The 21,322-nt window shown below is 33.7% G+C and overlaps 1 protein-coding gene and 2 long non-coding RNA genes across 3 annotated transcripts; 1 reads left to right on the top strand and 2 right to left on the bottom strand.

The window, feature by feature from the left end:
* The first annotated feature begins 932 nt into the window (after positions 1 to 932).
* Positions 933 to 1,723, top strand: LOC149905146 (uncharacterized). Its single transcript, XR_016457195.1, has 2 exons — positions 933 to 1,140; positions 1,314 to 1,723. It is a non-coding gene; the product is annotated as an uncharacterized LOC149905146 (long non-coding RNA).
* Positions 1,724 to 2,480: 757 nt separating this feature from the next.
* LOC149905145 (uncharacterized) lies at positions 2,481 to 3,609 on the bottom strand. Its single transcript, XR_016457170.1, has 2 exons — positions 3,545 to 3,609; positions 2,481 to 2,742 (listed from the first exon to the last, which is right to left on the bottom strand). It is a non-coding gene; the product is annotated as an uncharacterized LOC149905145 (long non-coding RNA).
* Positions 3,610 to 11,229: 7,620 nt separating this feature from the next.
* On the bottom strand, positions 11,230 to 20,661 carry LOC149905144 (uncharacterized). The gene is made up of 5 exons (XM_090106336.1): positions 20,415 to 20,661; positions 15,581 to 15,802; positions 12,384 to 15,512; positions 12,043 to 12,299; positions 11,230 to 11,968 (listed from the first exon to the last, which is right to left on the bottom strand). Exons 2-5 carry the CDS (start codon positions 15,741 to 15,743, stop codon positions 11,408 to 11,410), a joined length of 4,110 nt encoding a protein of 1,369 aa, XP_089962462.1. The 5' UTR covers positions 15,744 to 15,802; positions 20,415 to 20,661; the 3' UTR covers positions 11,230 to 11,407.
* Positions 20,662 to 21,322: the final 661 nt, after the last annotated feature.

Raw genomic sequence — 21,322 nt, 5'->3', positions numbered from 1 at the left:
TCTATTTTCTAGGTAAACAGATTTTGTATGAATTTTATTTTCGATAAGAAGATTACGCAGTTAATATTTTTCAGTTTAATAGTAGTTTCATATGATTTCGTGATATGTATGAGTTATCAGAATCAATGCTATTGTTGCTTTTTACAAGGGTCGTATCGTAAATCCGAATTTTATAAGAGTTCACAAAAATGTATTGATTATTTTATCGGCGACATTTTTTTTTTTTTTTTTTATTGGTAAAAAAAAAAGCATAAAGCGGGAATCGACTATGTTTGTGTTTAAACACATTCAAGCATACAACTATGGTTCTTGGGAATACGAGTTATTTATTTGAATTGCTTGTCATTTGAATTTTTTAAATAAATTTATTTAATGGATTTACCAAACAACAAATTATTAACAGCTTGAAACCAACTTCTAAATACAATTAAAAGCAGGAAGCTGAAGTGAGCATAAAGGCACAACATGAATAAAGTATTCTAAATATTTGACCATTCCTACATGATCCATAATTTTTTAAAACAAACGTGGTTCAGTAAAAACCTAGTATTAAAGTAATCACTAACGCTTATGGAGACTTCGTGTTGCTCTTAATTCTAGTTCGGGTCTAATGCGGTCGAAATAAAAAGATAGTAAAAGCAGGATTTCCGTGGTTCAAAATAAACGAGACTCATAACTTGGCCGCAATTGCTTGTATTTCTCAACAGCTGGGAAGCGACTTTAGCTCTAATTAACCACCAGTCGTACTGCTTATTTTTAATGTTTAATTTAGGCCTGCTGTTCATTAGTTTCGTAATATTAACATAAGATATTTGTATTAAAGTTTTAAAAGTATGGAAATTAACAACTCGTATTACATTAAACTATCTACAGAAATTGATAGTGAACATTCAACAAACAATGAATTATGTGTGACACACAATATTATTAACCCGCCATTGGTGACCTCATATGTCTGTGAGACCGGGCAGTTAAAGAAACCCAAATATTTTTGTCACCGTTTATCGAATTGCACTGTGGTTTCGAGTAGCTGCCTAATTTCGCGCCCCCTACCCTACCCCTACCCCACGACAGCGACGCGGGCGCACGTTACTGAGTTTTGGCCCCAACCCGGTCCGTGAGACCGGCGTCACCAACTAAGTAAGTCAAATGGTTATTGTGTATTTTTTTTATTTTACTTATTTTGATAAAGCTGTTGTTGTAATTTATAGTTTAATCATATAATTCTATTATTAGTAAGCGTTTTGCTAGATTTGATCGATATTTTACAAGAAATTCCGTGTTTTTTGTTCAAATTGTGAACACTGTTTCAGCATGTCTTACGAAAGTAATCAGTGTCGTCTCGAGGCTCTTTTGCAAGAAGCAGTATCTGATGAGGACAGATTACAAACGTCATCGGAAAGTGAATCTGGAAGTGACTTCGAACCAGATAATTTCGAACCAGATCGCACGTAGTACCAATAACTTGCTCTAGTTGTTTGGCTGTTGAAGATGAGTGATTTTAGTATTGTATATTTTTTTTTTTGGTCGAAGTATTACCATTTATGTTACTTCATTTTATGTTTTCAGTGTCATAAGACTGACTAAGCCTAATTTTACTGTTAAATAATTAAGATTGATGCTTTATTTTTGAGTTTTAAAAAAACTTTGTTAAAATACTTGAAAATTTTAGTTATTTCAAAGATGTTGTCTTATGCTAATAAAAGAGATTTGATTTATTAAATACCTATGTTTTATTGACAATAAAAGATCAAATTTTATATCTATCCCAATGAAAAGTAGCATGAAACGTAAATTACAGATAAACTCGTAGTCAAAAACCCCGGTGCGAGAGACCGGGGTCACCAACGCTGTAAGTCAAATTCACGTCACCAATGGCGGGTTAAGGATGCTATCCTCTACAAATAAAAAAAATTATATGAAAGATTAGTACTTAATCATGATAACATTCAAATAATTGATTGTATACATAATTCATTTCCATGTTCATTTTGGGACCATAAAAATAGATGTATTAAAACGCCACGTTCCTTACGAAATATATTATTAAAATAAGTAGAAATTTCAATCCCTCTTTTTCAGAACGTTCTTAATTCATTTCTTATTAGTATATTCTTAGCAAACGAGTGCGAAATGGCTATTGTTCAAGGAACATTGCAAATTATTCCGACAATTGTCCGTATTTAAGCAAAAAGGAACCACCCAGCAAAAACGCACTTCTGAGATATCAAAGGATTTACAAAAACATTTGCAGCTCTGTCAGATGAAGTAAAATTAAAATTTATTTTATTTAAATTCATTGATAAATTACTTATTTAAGTATGTGTATATAAATTTGCTCTGAATATTCTTAAACTTTCTAGATAATTAAGAAAATGTGCATGTGGTTCCTTTTAACATTTATCAATTGATAGGTTTTCTCTTATACAAAAAGGAACCACATCCCAGGGATTTCATGATATAAATAAAACTATGTATTTATAATATCGTAATTAAAGCTTTAATTAATAAAATATATAAAATAATACTTATATAGGACGTTTATTCGACGTTATCATCAAATTGGATTTCGAAATCCACCGTGTCTAGTCCATCTATGTGGTCTTCTATTGCATCATCACTAATGAGACCGTTATAAAAACTGTGCATCTTGTGGAATGAGATGTAATATGGACTGAATATCGCTAGAAGGTGAAGAAAGCTTCTCCAGAGGCAGCGACGTATAAGGTTCTTCGTTATCTTCTGTAATAAAAATAAAAAAGCTTTAAATCAAAACAATAAAGCCGCGTGGCTTTTATACGTAGGTAGGTATATGGCGACAGCAAAATATTATTAGTTCTTATAAAGCCGTGTCCCTACTAGACGACTAAGTATGTTGTATGTACATGCGCCATGTACAAAAAACTGGCTAAGTGCGAGTCGGACTCGCGCAACGAAGAGTTCCGTACCATTATCTATAAAAACGGCAAAAAAATCACGGCTTATTGTATGGGAGCTTCTTAAATATTTATTAAGCTATTGCATAGCTTCTATCGCGGGCCTTGAGCGCGGAGACCGAATCGAGAAATTCCGTAACGAAAAAACCTCACTCCGACGGGCTCGGAGGTGTGGCTTGAAGGCATGCTATGCAATAGCTTTACCGCGGCAGTCCCCGAGTGCCACACGTATTTTTTTTATTCCGTTTTTTAGTATTTGTTGTTACAGCGGCATCAGAAATACATCTAAACGTATTTTACCAAAATAGTAGGTAGGTACCTAGATCATCGACCGTTATTTTTAAAACAGGGTTTAGACTTTAGTAGTTTCATCTCACAATGACAGATGAATCGTAACAAAATGACTCTTAATTCGACTCGCCTTCGTGAAGTGTGAACAACGACATTGTCGTTAAAATACGTAAATCCACAGAGGATTCCTCTTGTACTTACTTAATGAACTATCTTCTTAAAATCACACCACAAACGGGAATGAATCAAAAGTGGATAAAGCGTACCTGCATCTCAGATTCAATAAGTACTTAAATGCATTAAATAAAACTACTTACCCGTTGTATCTTCATTATTATCTTCGGTGTTCGTCTCCAATGCTTTTCTTACCCATTGCTTGCTTCTTTATTTATTACTAAACATTTTCACATTTAAGGGGTAAAGGTAAAAGGTAAAGGTAATTAACAAAAACAATAGAACTTACTTCGCGGAGGAAAAAAACACCGTCACGTATTCGAACTACTTCGCTGAATGTCACCTATATTGACAGATGTTCGACGTTTTACTTAAAAAATTGGAGTTTTGCACTTTGAGCTATTTAAGTAATGAAATACGTTGTTTAAAGATGAGAAGCATTGTAACAAGTCAAGGCATTTGGTTCCATATAGCGATGATGGGTTTCAGAATGTTTTACAATATTTATTTATGCATAATAGAACCGAATGCTTGTGGTTTTATTTTGCAATAAAAAATTACAATTAAATTATGTATTTATTTTACGCATAACCATACCACAGAAACCTGGTTCCATTTTGTGTTTTAAAAATAATTGTTATTAATAGAAATATGTGTAATGTATAATGGTACCAAGTAGGTGTGGATCTGTTTTGTATAAAATGACATGATAGTAATATCGTTTATTTGTTTGAATAAAGCAGTCCCGTGGTGCTGTGGTTCGGTTTTGCTTAATATGGTATTATTCGTTGTTGCTGGTGGTTCCTTTCTGCTTTTAGTATACCTTGTTTCCAACGTAAAAAACATGTGGTTCTTGTTTGTATAAGAATTTAGACCACTTTTGAATGAGTATTCTTCAATAAAAGTAAAAAACGAAATTTGTCGAGTGGTTCCATTTTGCATAAATACGGACAATTATTCGTAGATAACATTCGGTAGCGCCAAAGTAAATATATACAATTGAAATATTGCCAAGTAATACGCAAATCAGCACCGTGACAAAACGGATGAGATACATTTTAATTCCGTCCTTATTTAAATAGGAGTCTTATTAAGGCAAATTGGGTGATTGTTATAATTAGTACGATATCGCTCGACTTTCAAAGAAGCATCATATTCAAGTTAAATAATGATCATCATCAATTTTCAAGAATCTCTTAAAGAATTTGGAGTTCTGTATAAAATGAGATAATAAAGAAATGCGGAGGGTTGGTGTAAGACTGGGATTTCTTTTGAAATACGTGTTTAATTTTTAAGGGGATAAAATTTATTTCGTCTTTTAGTTTACTTCTTTGTAGTAACTTCGAAATAATAACTGATCATCTCCATTATTATAAAAAATAATTTTCGTTATAAAAATGCATCAAAATAATATGGTTGTACGAAAATTTTAAATCCTTAAAATAAGCGCTGTAATTTTAAAATAGTCTTACAACATTTCTTTATTATTATAACATAAGTTATTATCAAAATGTTTACTAGAATTATTGATAAAGTTTTTATAAATTACTTTCATAAAGAACAATAAAGTTTAAACTTCTGAACTTAACTCAATCGTGAAGTCGATTGGCGAGCTATGCAAAATAGTTAAGTTTGTTTCGGATAGAAGCAAGACTTGATAAGCAATCCGCTTAGCTTGTATATTTTAACTGGACTGTGTTTAATTATACAGTATATAGTATGTATGTCGCCGCCTCCTCGGTACAGTGGTTGACGCGTGAGCGTAGAACCGAGGGGTCCTGGGTTCGATTCCCGGTGGAGACGAAAAAAAAAATGTCTCGGTCTGGCAGGACACAGAAGGCTGATCACCTACTTGTCCCTAAAGAAAAATCGATCAGTGAAACAGATGTATGAATAATGCATCTGCCCCCTACCCCACTACGGGGACACGGGACTTCACTTAGTATGTATGTCTCATGTACTATATAGCTATACTCGTCACGTACTACTTATATAATACAGCTAGTTCGCTATTATTATAATATATTGACTACAAGCTGTGCTCCACGGTTTTACCCGCATTGCTACGTTCCCTGTGAGCTTAGCGTGATGTTTTTATAGCCTTCCTCGATAAATGAAATAATTTTTCAAATTGGACTAGTAGTTCCTGAGATTAGCACGTTCAAACAAACAAACTCTTCAGCTGTATAAGTATAGATTTGCCCTGTCGTTTTCATTCATAATTAGCTGTTCCCCGCGGTTTCACCCGCATTGCTCCGCTCCTGTTGGTCTTAGCGTGATGATATAGCCTATAGCCTTCCTCGAGGTAGCCTATGTTCTTTCTCAGGGTCTAAAGATTATCTGTGCCAAATTTCATCAAAATCGGTCCAGTAGTTTATGAGCCTATTCATTACAATCAAACAAACAAAGATAGTTTTCCTCTTTATAATATTAGTGTAGATTACATTCTATTCGTAGGTAGGTATATTTTTTTCATTACAGCTGAAGCTTTATTATATTCATATTCACCAATATCTGCTACAGAATAACAGGTGATTCCTATGATGATTAGACCATGATGGCCATTATGTGTTTTGAATTTCTTACACATTTAGGTACGTATCACTATTATTTTTATAAAGTTGAAACGAGACAAATTCAGACAGGAAGAAATTAAAAGAGCTGCGCAATGAATTGTAAAATTATATCGATACGCTAGTTAATTTAAATTGTTCTTTTGATATCATGAAAATTGAGAATACAAAATAGATTTTCCGCCTCGTTTGTTTTCAAACAAAATAATTAGTTACTTTATACTTTCTACGCTTTTGAATTCGTTTGATATCCCGTAACGTAAATTGAGAATATTATTTAAATTTCTGACATTTACAGAGTTGACGGACGGCATCATTGTTATTGGAAAAAAGTGTTTTTTTTTTTAACTTTAATTTATTTTTACAAAACCTTCAAATTGTAGATATGTTTAGTATCTACATTTATTGACACGTGTATATTCAATCTAATACATATAAAGAAGCAATATCCACAATCCAAACATAATACCTTACTCTTAGCTCCTACTGAGAATGTCGATTATAAGGAAACCCTAATAACAATGCACGTTCCTGGTTATTTCACCCTAAATTCCATACGCCTTACGACAGACGACTACCTATATCTTCGACATCCATACTACCAAACCAAACTATTTACATCAAATCAAAACCGACACGGCACAATGTTACTATTTAAAGCACATGATAAATCTACACCCATACACCGATCAATTCCATAACCAAGTAGGTAACTCACGACTAGTTATAGGCATCGAGCTAAATGGATGGGATAGAGCAGGTGCCAAAGTACACAAATTAATATTCAGCTCCTATATCACCTTCCCGCACCTGCCATGTTGATTCAGTCTGCATTATCAGCTAACACAAGTCCTACAGAAATGCATTAGTGAATTACCTCATAGCACGGCACAATGTTACTGCGTAAATTATGCTGCGACTAAGTGTTTCGGATTAGGCATTTGCAGTTACTGTAATAGGGGGATTTATTGTGTATGAGGGTATTTACTAATGCGTTTCGTATGTATGTTATGTGGTTAGGCTTGACTAAAAGCAGCTATTATTTATATAATAAGTGCACAAAGTATAGAGATTTGATAGCAGCTGCGAAGAGACATGATTAGGGAAGTATTCAATTTTGTAAATGCATTTTAATGTGACATTATATTGGATAAGAGGATACAATATGGTATAAATATAGTAATTTTTTATCAGCTTTCCTATTTATTAACAATTTTATTATCTATATTGAAATGTTTGTGACAGAAAGTAAAAGGTAATGAGGTAAGCTTAAGGGACGGAATTTATTACTACAAATCCTATTAATCTTAACACATACACATATTTCATTTACCAAATTCTTCTTAGTAATTTTGGTCTTTTTATTTTTGTTTCTTTTTTTTTAATTTATTTTTTGTCAACAGAAACAAAAACGTAGGAGACAAACTTGTAGGGTCGCTGCCCATGAGCTTTCGCAATGTCAGGGACATAACTATTCAAATTTTAATATTTTTGATATTTTATTTGTGAGATAAAGATAATGTAAAACACCTACTTAGTTATAATAATATCTTCTATCGTTATCGATGAACGGTGAGTCAAAAACAAAATAACATAAAATAGTAATTGTTGGAAAAGACTTGCACAATAAATCACATATCATCGTCATTTTATTATATAGGTATACGAAATATACCTACTTCTTGTGAATTAAAATACAGCCCTTCCAAAACTAGTACATAATAAGGGTAATTTTTCTTTGTATTTCTACTTTAACACTTAACGCTGGCCTTGTAACCTCAACGGTGCGACCTCATTCGAGACAAAGAGCACTCGAATATCACCTCTTATAAAATTAAAAAATTAATTCCTTCTCTATACAGGCGAAAACTCCTTTATAAGATCAAACTTATCTCAATTTTTAATTCTCTTGCTATATCGATGCAATTTTTATCCACACATATTTGCGGCAAAAGCGGCTTTAATTATTACAACGTGAACTTGAACAAAACGTATTTTCCTTAGATAATGTTACCTTCTAAAATTTACGCGACAACACGAAGAATTACCGTTATTGCTTTAAGTAACGTATTCACAGCCCTTATTGTGTTATTTGTCCCAGAAGCATTAAATGTGTTACGTCCTTTGTTATATTCCACAGTGTGTATTTAAACAGCAGTGTTATCTTTTTAAATTATAGCGTAGATATATCTCTCTCACAGAGTCAATTAACGAGTTGTTTTCCCTATAGCACTTTATGGAGCAAAGTGTGGCACTTGAATAAATACCAACCCTGTAGGGTATTTTATTTCGATTGATATTTCCAAATGAGAAAAGATACCGTAGGTATGACATTAACGAAATATCCAATCAAGCAAAATTAAATTGCTCCCAAGCTTCATTAAAGATATATTACGCGATTTTAATTATTTCTCCATACGAGTACTCTGAAGTTAATAACTAGGTGTAAAATAATATGACTGAAGAACGGTAGCAATTTACTTGGAACGCTTAATAATAGCCGAGCTATTATGACTGAATGCGTAGCCTACATTAGTCGGCATGTGTTCATATTAATTAACATTAATAATAATTAACATTACATAACATTTGTTTCTGTGAATCGATTCGATTGCCGTTGCATTCAACAATTCACAATAGTCTATTTACAATAAAGCAAATGATTTTGGTAGTGTTTTCATAAACAATGAGTGACTTTAAAGGAATATTTAAACGCAATCTTAAAAAAGATTGATTAGGTAGTTAAGTGGGTTAGGCTGAATGCGTGAACATTTTAGAGTGTGGTACTTTGAATGTAAATACGGTGTTAAATTACATTTCAGTTTATCTGAAATTGAAAAACAGATTTTTTTTTATAGTTAAAAAAAATAGTATATATAGTTAGTTTTTTAGTTTTTTTTTATAAGACCAAGAAAAAATTAAGAATTAAAAGAAACTAAAGTTTAGTGTGTTTTGATGTGGTTACAGATGAACATATGCATATAATGAACCCAAAAATTGTAATTAATTTGTTTCTAGAAGTGTTTATGAATAGTCATTTGTAAACTAATTCATAATCAACTTACAATATAGCTTCAATAGCAAAAATTGGATTGTGTATCGTGAAAATCATGGAATGCCGACCAAGTCCTACATGACACCGAGTAGTTAATACACAATCATGAAACCACGCACTCTGCGCTACAGCGGCGTGCGTGGCAACACATAATAGCCTTAAATACATGCTAAAGCTAAATAATTACGTATTAAATATGTTTAACATGAAGCCACGAGGACAATCGAGCTTAAAAATCTCCTCATATAAATTTAAAATGAAGGCACCTAAAGCTCTACTAAAAATGGTGTCGGAAGTTCAATTTTCTTCCTCGTGTTTTCATTCCATTTGGCTGTTACGTAGCGACTCAGGTTTTCTCTGTCACATTAAATTGGACAAGCTAATTTCGTCTCCTGCGGCCAAGGTACGTAACGGCTTATGTACGCGGCTAAGCTCTATTGCAGCCATAGCAATTAGTTGCTGGCGTCAGTTGGTAAATATTAACACGGGTAATTGTACCCTGAACGTCAGCTCCCTCGATGTTCGTTACAGTGCCCACTTGCAACCTGAATACAAATGAATCTATTATCTGAAAGAGAGCAGATAGTGGATCGGCGCTGATGTCACGTGCGTTCATGTGTGTTGGGGTATTAATGTTTAAGCAAATATCAAACAGTTGTTTGCGATTCGGCTAATTTTCAGATTAGTGTGATTATTATGGTTTGACCAGGACCCTATTTTTTTGTTATTGTTTATGTTTAGTTAGATAACTAGACTGAAGATAACTGAAGCTAAACTTCTAATGGTTTGGCCACTTTGCCCACGTTCATTATTTTCTATGATATAATAATCGAAAATAGTAAAAAGTATCCCCTCCTACTTAATCACTACACAATTAGTAAAAAATTAGTAAAAAAATACAAACATAATATTGACTTCCAATTTCTGGCGAAATTCATGTTCTCATTCCGTTCGTTAGTAGAATCAATTATTATTAGTGGAACAAGGTAATGTAGTAGGCTCGACCATTACACGGCTTTGCTTTTGCTCTTATTTTTATTCAGAATTCGTTTTTATTGTGTTAACTAAATTCGAGCAAATTCTACAAAGTGTACGTGTCGATTTAACGTAAACATTATCATTTTTCTTACTCGACATGTTATCCGAAAATATAATATTGAGGTATTAAAGAAATAAAACAACCTGTGAGATTTACCTGGTCAACCAAATAATATTTATGTAGAATTTTTAAGGCCAAAATAAAGCACTGTTTAATTATCGAATTAGAATTATTATCCCATAGCTTTCCTTGTATTTTTTTTTATAAAACTTGATCTTAACTTTTCTGTTTAGTTTTGAATACAGATAAGGTATTTGAGTCACAACCTTGTATAGGCGTCAGACTGAAATTGGAGCAAAAAGGCCCTTTTAAATGGGTCAAGTGAGACTTTTAAAACGTTTCGCTGTGAAGAAGACCATGAAATATGAATTGAATGTTACTGAAACTCACAGTTGCTAGTTCGTTTTTTAGTAAATATGTATTGGATTTTAACAAAAAGGACACGCCTAAAATCGGTATCGTGCTAGTGAGAGACATCAGCTATTTTTTTCCACAGCAAATTATTTTTCAAATTATTTATGGTTTTCCACCTGAGCAAATCTTCAAGATCAAGCTTTAAACAATAGGCTAGTTTTATTTCTGTCAACAATAAAAAATAATTTTAGTTATATCTATTTCAGTATGTTTCCAACATGCATCCTACAGAATTAAACGACAATATTGTAATTTGTTTATTGCTTAATTTTTCGTTTCATGATTATAACAGTATTCCGATAATCATAATCTACACTTTAATCCTGGATTCCATATGCATTAGCTTATTTCTCGAGGGCAGCACTTATGTGTCAATTAACATAATTGTTGCTGTGATCGCCTCGGCATCTTGACGTCATACCAATCAAGGTTTGTTGGAGCTTACGTCGATTACCTAGTCTCATGATAGCTGTACAGGAGCATCCAATATAACATATTGCTCAGCTTTGGGTCGATCCATATTAACTTTAGATTATGAAATTGAATACCCTTTTGAATTTTGCTTAAAAATATGAAATGAATTTTGTCTACGATCAGCTGTATACTTATTTTTTGTAGGAATAGATTGGACGTTTTAAAGTTTAATGGAAGAAATGAGGTAGAAATAAAAGATAACTTTGAGCAACAATTTTATTAACTTTTTCTAATACTAATGTATTAAATATTTAAATTTTCTACCTATTTACGAACATTATTTGCGCTAAAAACGCCTTTACTAGACTCTAAAGCAAGCAAGCTTTTACTATGAAGTGGTATAACTGTAATTTTAATAAAAATAATTTCATAAGACTGTGCTAGTCTACATCTATTTTATTTTATCTAAAGATACATTGCGGTTTTTTGCCATTCCTAGTAAAATATTATCGGTAGATGCAGTGGTAGAACTTTGTAGAATATCTTCTTTACTATGAATTGAATGATAGTCATTCATTTCTGACCATGCCGGGTCAGACTTCGCTATTCTTTTCCTTTCTTTTATTTTAGTATACAATAATACTGAGACCATTACAAAAAATACAACAACGCCTAATGAACAACCTACTATTAATCCCAGACGCCTATTCAAAATAGATGATATTTTAAAGACTTTATTATTTTTCATTTTAACAGTGAGTGGTTTTTTAAATGTATCAAAGGAAACGCATTCACTAGAAGAAGATTGTGTTATTTCTATTGCTGCAATGCTACGATTCATTTTTATAAGAGAATTGAAGTAAAAATCCGATTTATTAATGTCTTCTTCAGCCACTTCACTTACGAGTGGGTATTCGTAGATGGCTAATACACAAACAATATAATTCATGTTATTGTGTAATGCATCTAAAGAGGTTGAAGTTTCACTTGTGTCTATCAACTTGGAGTATACCTAAAAGGAAGTCATTTTAAATATCTGAGATTAGGTAAAAGAAACAATACAATGAAAATTACATTTACACTTACCTCAGAAGTATCGTCGTCATCATAATACATAATTTGTATAGCTTTTATAGATGTCCGATTTCTTATAAACCAGGACACAGACACTGAATTATCGTTATGCTTATCAACTGATACTTGAGCGATCAGTGGAAAATTACATTTTCCGTTTGGGTACTCATCGTTAAGACATTTGACGGCGTTAGGCTTTATTATTTTAGGGTGATCCTGAATCCAGGTCCAAGTGTTGTTTTTTTGACATCGACATATAATTACATTTTCTGAAATAAAAGTATTTATTATTAAATGAACAAAATATCTATACGTTTCATTAATAAAAAAAGGAACGAATTATCGATATTTACCTTCTATAGATATATCTTTGACGTGATTTTCTATAGAATTTAATAATTCTATCGGTATATTTTGAAGTTTATTATGTTGCAGATCTATTTCAATGATTTTATTTAATGTTTTAAATGCTGTAGCCGATATATACTTTATATTATTGAATCCCAAATAAAGAACTGTAAGTTCTTTCAAATGAATTAAGTCATCATTCAATATATTTTGTAATTTATTATATGAAAGATCTAAAAGTTTTAAATTCCGTAAATCTTCATCAAACGAATCCATTGATTCGATATTATTGTGAGAAAGGCATAAAGCATTTAATTTAACTAGTCCACGAAAATTACTTGTTTTTAGATGAGTAATTCGATTGTAGCTCAAGTCCAAATTCTCCAAATAATTTAATTTTGAAAAAGGACTTATTGAAAGACGCCTTATTTTATTATATTTCAAATATAAATGTTGTAGGCTTTTGAGAAGTTCGAAGTTAATATCTTCGACGTTTGTCAGATTCGTTGTACAGATGTGCAATTCGTATAAATTAGCAATTAATATATTATTTTCATTTATATTTTTAGGAATGGTCCAAGTGTATGAAGGATTCTTACTTATATCTATGTTGATGAGAGATATACCAAGTCTTTTATGCGAAAATAAAAAATCAAAATGGACTAAATGATTGTTAGATATATTAATATTTTGGATGCTGGGAAAATTTTCTAGTAAATTGTTCGGTAAATGATCTAACCTATTGCAGCTAATATCAAGCAAGAGTAATTCTTCAAATATTATCCTTTTCCTACATGAAATTAATTGAATTTCGTTCTTTCGCAGTATCAGATATTTGAGATTTATAAGTTTTTCAAATCCACTTAATTCTACTTTCGGTAGCAAATTCTCGGAAAAGTCCAATGTTTCTACCATTGTAAAATTATGAAACGTGTTGTACGGTACATAGTCTAAAAAGTTATTACTAATATTCAGCTCAGAAACAGAATTATATGGTCCAAAGAGATTTGACGGAATCGTACTTATAATATTTTGTGCAACGTTGAATCTGTGCAAATTTTTATTAAATGTAAATGTCCCTTCTATTATTTGTTCAATATTACAATGTTCTAAAAATAGTATTTCCAATAAAGGCAACTGTGCAAATGCTTCTACTGGCAAATAATCAAGAATATTGTGAGATAAAGACAAAAATTTTAATCCCGGTATATCCAGCGTCAAAAGATCGATTGATTTTAGAAAATTGTTACTTAGCGATAATATTTTAAGATTATTAAGATTTTGAAAAGTGCCATTTTCGATAACTTGAATTTCGCAATTATCTAAATAAAGCGAGCTAAGTGGCAATTGTTGAAAAAGTGTTTTATATAGAATTTTTAGAGGGTTGAATGATAAATTGAGACTTCTCAATTTTTTTAGGTGTTCAAATGCCATGTCATAAATAAAATTAATTTTATTGTACGAGAGATCCAAATCTTCTAGCTCAAGTAAACCGAAAAAAGTGAAGCTCGTTATATTGCGTATATTATTGTGTTGTAAATCTAAATAACGAGCAGATATTAAGCGTTGAAATGAAAAGTCATTTATTATTGAAATTTCGTTTTCTCCAAGTTCCAAACGAGCTAAATAGGTTAAGTTTCCAAATGTTTGTTTAGTTACAAACTTTATTTGGTTGTCTTTCAATGTGAGAAGATACAATTTATCTTGTGATTCAAAATTATTGACTGAAGTCAACCTATTCGAGTGTAAGTAAAGAGATAGCAAGTTGAAATTAGTTTTTGGCAAAATGTTTTGAATATCTATAAGTTTATTATTGTTTAAAGAAATATATTTTAAATTTAATAGCTTGGTAAATGTTTGGGACTCGATAAAACTTATTTCATTATGATCCAAGTATAGAGTCTCAACTTTTACTAAATTAAGAAAGAGGTTTCTAGTTAAAAAAGTGAGTTTATTATCATTGAGCCTAATTTCTTTTAATTCTGCTAAAGTTTTAAACGTGCTATTATTTAATTCTATAAAATTATTATTGTCTAGTCTTAAAGTTGCTAAATTCTTATTTTTCATTAGAATGCTATGTGGCACTTGATTTAAATAGTTAAAGTCTAATCGCAGTTCTACTAATTGTTCTAAGTCACTAAAACTCTCACTATGAATGTTACTAATGCAATTCTTATCTAAGTGTAATATACTTATCTTCGTTGAATTATGAAATGAATCTATTGGCACTTCTAGTATATTATTATTACTTAATAAAATTTTAGTTAGAGATGGCATACCACAGATGAGACCGTTTATGTGGTGCAAGTGATTATGACTTAAATTTATAAATTCCATTAATTTATTGTTTTGAAATAAATTACTGTTAAGGATTTTAATTCGATTATAACTCAAATCAATAGATTTCAAATTCACCAAAGAATAAAACGCACGATAATGAATATTCACTATGAAATTAAAATGAAACGATAGTATCGTCAGGGACGGACTAAATTTAAGGCAGTCTTCTGAAATAAATTCAAAATTATTGGAATTTAAATCTAAATACTCTAATGATTTTAACCCAGTGTGCTCAATATCAGGAAAGGAGGAAATTTCGTTCCACGACAGCCTCAATGTTTGAAGTAATTTTAAATTAGCAATCGGTATTATGGGGAACGACGTTAAATTGTTTTCACTTAAATCGATATCTGTTATAGTATTTTCTAAGCCCGAGAATGCCTTGTCCGCTATGTGTTGAATCATATTGCCTTTTATATTAAGTTTCAATAACGGAAGACCATAAAAACTATAGTTTGGTATTTCTTCGATATAGTTTGAAGTAAATTCTACAGAAAGCAGTTTGAGCATGCCGGAGAGAGCTTTTTGTGGTATTAACTTAACTTTGCTAGATACAATGCTTATAGTTTCAAGGCACTTTTTTAATGGCGTAAATGCTTCATCGTTAACTTCTTTTAAGCTTGTACGCGAAATATGCACGTGCTTGATACATGTGTTTTGTGGTATGATATATGGTCCCAATTTTTCTTCGCTGCTATCCAAGTCGTATATAGAAAAAGTATGGATGAACGTCAAGCTTTGGAGTGCATTACTTATGTCTTTCAAAGACGTGTCTTGACAATCTAGGAAAACATCTGAAATATTAAAATGAATTGAAATTAAATTGTAATTGAAAAGTTGCTCAAAAAGAGATTTTTCTTACCATCTTCGAACTTATAACAGAGGCACTTGTCACTTTTTATTAAGTCTGGGCACCCCAGGGTATTTTTAATTCGGAAAATTGACAGGAAAACCAAGAGAAATGAAGTAATTCGAAAAACATTATGCTCATTTTTCCTTTCCACGACCCATAAAATGTTTTTCATAATTACATTATTGCCTCTGTTTGTTGTTTCATACTACGGGTCGTAAAGTTTAATTGTACCTGAAACCAAAAAGGATTTGTTATTTATATATTGATATAGGTACATAATATACTCTGTATGTCGCAATGTTTCTTCAAAACGAGTGGTATTTTGCGTTGCCATAAACTATAAATTCAATACAACATAAACCAAACTAAACAAATATACTTATATGTACGTTTTAATACAACTAGTAACGAATATAAAGTTTGATATAACGTTGTTGATTCATTTATAAGGAGCTAACTATACCGCGGAACACTACTGCACAATTTCCACACTACTCCAACTTTATTCATACTTCTCTTTTCAAATTTAATTTCATATGAACTTCGTCTCATTTGAAGTGTGCAATGCGGGGTAAAGCGATGTACACACCGTTAATCTATTATATTCATGTTTAATTCTGCTCTAAGCTTAACCTAGTATAGTATTATTATTAATTATCTGTGGCTAAATAAGCTTATGAATATCGATCGTATTTAATGCAGAAGACAATGCGTTACCGTTTATTATGTAATAACCGTTATGTATGATGTACGGAGAAAAGAATTAAATGGTCTATTACGACTGCATGATATTTCATACAATGCAAGCTAGTTCTAAATTAAAATAAAAACATGGATACAAACGTTAAACATAAATATGTATACATTTTTATCTTTGTCATACACAAATGAATGCTCTAGAAATTTCTACGTTTATCAATCAACTAGTTGAATAGTCCGTTTTAATAACCACTTTATCATTTAAGTAAAAGCGTAGACCGTATAAGCAATTTATACTTTTCATTTTACAAGTCCGTCGCATTAGGTAAATATAATAAAAATAAATAATGATTCAACAGCAGATTAATATTCTGTACCAGTAACACCCAGATTCATGCACATTTATCATGAGTATAATTAAAATAATAAATCTGTATTTTAAACAAAAGTAACACAAACATCACTTTTAAACTATGAATGACTAGTTTTACATTTTGCATCGAATACAAACAGGAACATGAACTGCCAAAAAGTTTATCAAGCCCCGCTTTGTGTATCTACTGAAAATGTAAAATATTTGCCGCCCGTTTTTTTTTCCTATCAGCGAGCTATGTTCTATATAAAACATATATTTATAGAAGCGTCAATGAGCTGTTGTTACCTGAAAGCATCTAATCCGATAATCACTAAAATTCTACAGCTTAATAGATGTCAATGAAACTTGAGAAAAGATAATCTATACATTTTACGGGTCTTTAAGTTATTCTACAATTGTAGAATGAAGATTCAAAATTTCATTATTGGTTGCTTTGCTAACAGCCTAAACTGCTGTAGTATATAGCGACCACCAAATTTTTCAATTTTATTCACGAAGTGTATCATGATCGTGATAATTTTGCGTCCACACTAGCAAACATGATACGTGTCGATGCTACGGTACGGATATCTGATACGCAAAATGATCAAGTGTGGACCCACCTTAACGTAACAAAAGTATTGGATCGTTATTAAGTCTTTTTTCTCTCAGGTCTTTAGGGGAAAATCATTCCTTAGCTCAGACATAAGTCTCACAATTATTTAGTAGCCATACCTCATAATCGTGCCAGAAAGTTATAACCATAATGCCCATATATCGCAAACGTGGCACGCAAAGTAAAAAGCCTTCACCATGACAGGGTGTAACAACTCAAGCTCCTAATGGTCGTGACTACAAAAACTTCACTGCTTTAAGCCTAAAAACAGGCATTTAACGACAAACGGTATCTGCAACAAGTTTCCATAGTGATGGTTATGGATAACCGCAAACACATTACTTCGATAAAGGTTGAAGAAACTTCTACTGATAGGAGAAATAAACTTTAAGTCAATTTCGAAAGTAGGACAGTGTCTAATTATGTTTCAATATGTCAAGTTACGACAATTAGTTTCTTAAGTTACCAATAGCTGGCGCCACTTTAGTTTTGCATCGCACTAGCGAAATGTTTTGTTGAATACGTATAAGAAATTTCATGTCGATATGGGCGCTACGAAGCTGTGCATCTACAAGGCGTACGTTCGCACGCGACTCACCTACGCGGCCCCTGCGTGGTTCGCGCTGACCAACGAGACGGACCGCAAGTCTCTGCGAGCGCAGCAGTCGCTAACGCTCCGCACCATCTCCGGAGCACCACGCTTCGTACGGAATCAGGTCATCTCCAGAGACCTGCGCATGGAGAGCCTGGACGACTTCGTTCGTCGCCTGAGTTCCTCTATGTTCGCGCGCGCCGACGGAGCGCGATCCCAGCATTTGCAGGACATCGCGCCATACCATCGGCGACCGCCGGACATAAGAGGCCTACCACGTGACCTAATCTCCTAGGACACGACCACTTTCTCGCCGCTGGCTGATGGGCCCCCCCGGCACTCTGCCGGCGGGCTCGACCTCGCTAAGCGGCGGTGAATCACCCACGGACATTCTTCCCTGCTGCAGCTCGCAGATCGCCCGCGATACACGCGGGCTCGATCGCACTGCAGCAGGACACCTCCCGGACTCGACACCTCGGACCATTAGGTCCCACCCAGTGCCCCGCCTGTAGTTGCAGGCGGCGTTGCCACCACTGAAAGGGGCCGTCGCCCCGAACAGTTACCCCGAGGCCTGTGAAGGCCTGCGTGGAAGACCTGCGTGGAAGACCCGACTTGCTTGATGGGCGCTGAGGCAGTGTTGAATTCAGCCAAATACTGATGTGGAGAGTGATATAGAGGGTCAGTACACTCTATCCAGTATCCCAAAATGATTTGGCTGAATTCAATACTGCCCCTTTACTTATAGCTGAAATAAAAATTAATAGTGTTTTAATTACATACTACATCTCAAGCTGTGTTATTGTATTATCACTGGGAATTTGACTGAACGACCAAGAACAACGAACGACCAAGAACAACGACACAACCACAACGGTCCGTCCCCAAGTGCAGGCAGATAATCGACATGAAATTTCTTATACGTATTCAACAATTTGCGATGCAAAACTAAAGTGGCGCCAGCTATTGGTAACTTATGAAACTAATTAAATTATTTTAAATTGCGATTGCGACCGCTCCCAGATGTGAATAAACACATACAATAATGCCGCCACCGAGCGTGCCGCCGCTGCCGCAGCGACGCGCAACTCGTCCGCGCGCACTGGGCCGCAGGGTCTTTAGTAGGTCGGTTGCCGCACTTGAAATGGGCCTGGATGCCATTGCCGCTTCCGGCCAGGCCGCAATCGTGGCCCGCTCATCAGCAACTGGCTGGACTCCTGCGTTGGTGTCAGAACCTCTGTCAGGTGCCGGCGATGAATCGTTCCTGGCAAGTCCACACTTTGTCACCGGCCCAATCCACCGAATCCATATCTTCAACTACTCACTCACTCACACCGAGTCGTCAACAGGCTCCCGAATACACCGCCACACCAATTCCGGGCACCTTGAAGCGCGCCGCACAGGCACCACTGCCGCGTACCCCGCGCTTCCCCGCCTCTTTACCGGGTATTCCCGTGGGACGCTTTCCCTCCCCTCCACATAGAGTAGGAGAGAAAACTCTCACAGCGTCTACGCCTCCGCCTCCGCCGAATATGCCGATAATGTCACCGGGCTCTCCTATGGAGACCGGGACAACCGGTCCTACATACGCGGCTATGGCCGCGTCTCCAAAATCTCCAGGGCCCATACCTTTCGAACCTCGCGAAGCAATTGCTGCGCGAAGCATCGCGCTCTACGTGGCTCGTAGCGTGACGTAGACATCACACGCGCTTTCCTCGGCTGAGCAACGTCCACATTGGCCGAGCTGCTTCGCGCAGCAATTGCTTCGCGAGGCTGCTCGCTCTGTGTGCACTCGCCTGACCTTTGTCAATATTAGTCGGAGGAAATTTTACTTTATAAATCGCAAGAATAGGAAGCTTTAATGTTCTAAATAAAGTTTGAGTTTGAGAGGTAAAGTAGGTTATCTATAAAAAAACTTATGAATTTTTAAATGTATTCCAAAGGAGTCGAAGGCTGGAGTAGAAGGAGAACTGTCTGTTTTAAATTGATAAAAAGTAGGAGTATGGAGATACAATCTATTTTGTACATTTTTTTTAATATAAAAATTATGTGAAATTGTTAGTATTCGCTACAAAATTATAATTTGCTTATTCGCTTAAAGGTACATAATTATTGGTTTTAACTACTGGTGCGTAGAGTATGTAAAATTTCATTTATTTGTTATTTTTTTTTAAATAACGACGTATAAAATCTTTAATTTTCAATAATCTAAAATCTAAATATATGTATATACCCATAAAAGTAAATAAGAAATACATATACAGGTGTAAGTATATTATTTTTAGATAAACTAATATTGAAAAGTAAACTTTTTCACTTACCGTTATGTATTTTTTGATGGTTATGCTGATGAGACGTGCCAATACCACGATCATTTAAAATATAATAGATTATACAGCAATAAAAGAATATATAGGTACACAACAATTCATGCATAAAACTAGAAACACCACATACCTTACCTTTCTTATTTACGTTTATAATCAAAATAATTAACTAACCTAACTTCTTAAAGAAAGCACCAACTCCATCATGACTTATCGCAAATCTAGGAAAGTTAGCAAACTGAGAAAATAGTTCTTACCAAAAAAAGGCTTTTGTTTGTGCTGACACACGGCCCCCGGCTAATTGCAAAACAGTGTTATCCTTTAGTGTTTAGAGTCCATTTTTGTGACGCAACTCGGTCGCCGGATCGAACTGCGCCTGTCCTTAAAGTGTACGGTATCCTACACAAGAAACATGCGGTATTTCAATCACAGTTGTTTTTTATGATTTAATAAGAGGTTATATGTGGTTTTACGGGCAACACAGAACGCCTGAGGTCATTAGAAAGCTCGACAGAAGACTGCCGCGGCGGCGCGCGCTGTGTAGGTCACCGCTGTTGTTGCGGCACCCCCGACCCACTATTATTATACTTTTATGACGAATCAGATTTTTGCTGAACCACCTAACTTCAATACAATATCTCTTAAATCAATCTTGTAAGTACATAATGAAGCTGTCGATAGAATTTTCTTACAATAAAAGCAAACTTAACAATTCATAATCGTTTGAAAGTTCGTGAACAAAGTGATTTTATTTTACATTTAATTAATTTTTAAGGTATTCTATTTACTTACTTGGCAAGTTAAAAGAAATACTGTTTGAATGTCACAAATAATTTTTAAAACTTAACTTTTATACTAAAAAGTTTTCTTTTAACTTGAATAATTACGTAGAATTATTGAACATTATATTGGTGAAAGTTTTCTCATGAAAGAATGGGATAATTTGCTGTATTATATAATTGTAAATATGATTTTTGTACAGAATATTATTATAATTTATTATAAATTATTACATAAAATTTTTATAAATATAATTTGCCAGTAAAAAAATCTAAAGTACATTAAAAACTCAAATAACATTTAGTTGAACATCAAATTCAGTTCATTGCAAGTTGAAAGCAATTCACGGGGCAACGTTCATACAAAATATAAACATGTTATTACA

This window comes from Colias eurytheme, chromosome 10 (genome assembly GCF_061535395.1).
Source record: "Colias eurytheme isolate Ceu_HAF_F1 chromosome 10, ilColEury1 Martin Lab GWU primary, whole genome shotgun sequence".
NCBI lineage: Eukaryota > Metazoa > Arthropoda > Insecta > Lepidoptera > Pieridae > Colias > Colias eurytheme.
This window is presented reverse-complemented; position numbering and strand designations above follow the sequence as displayed.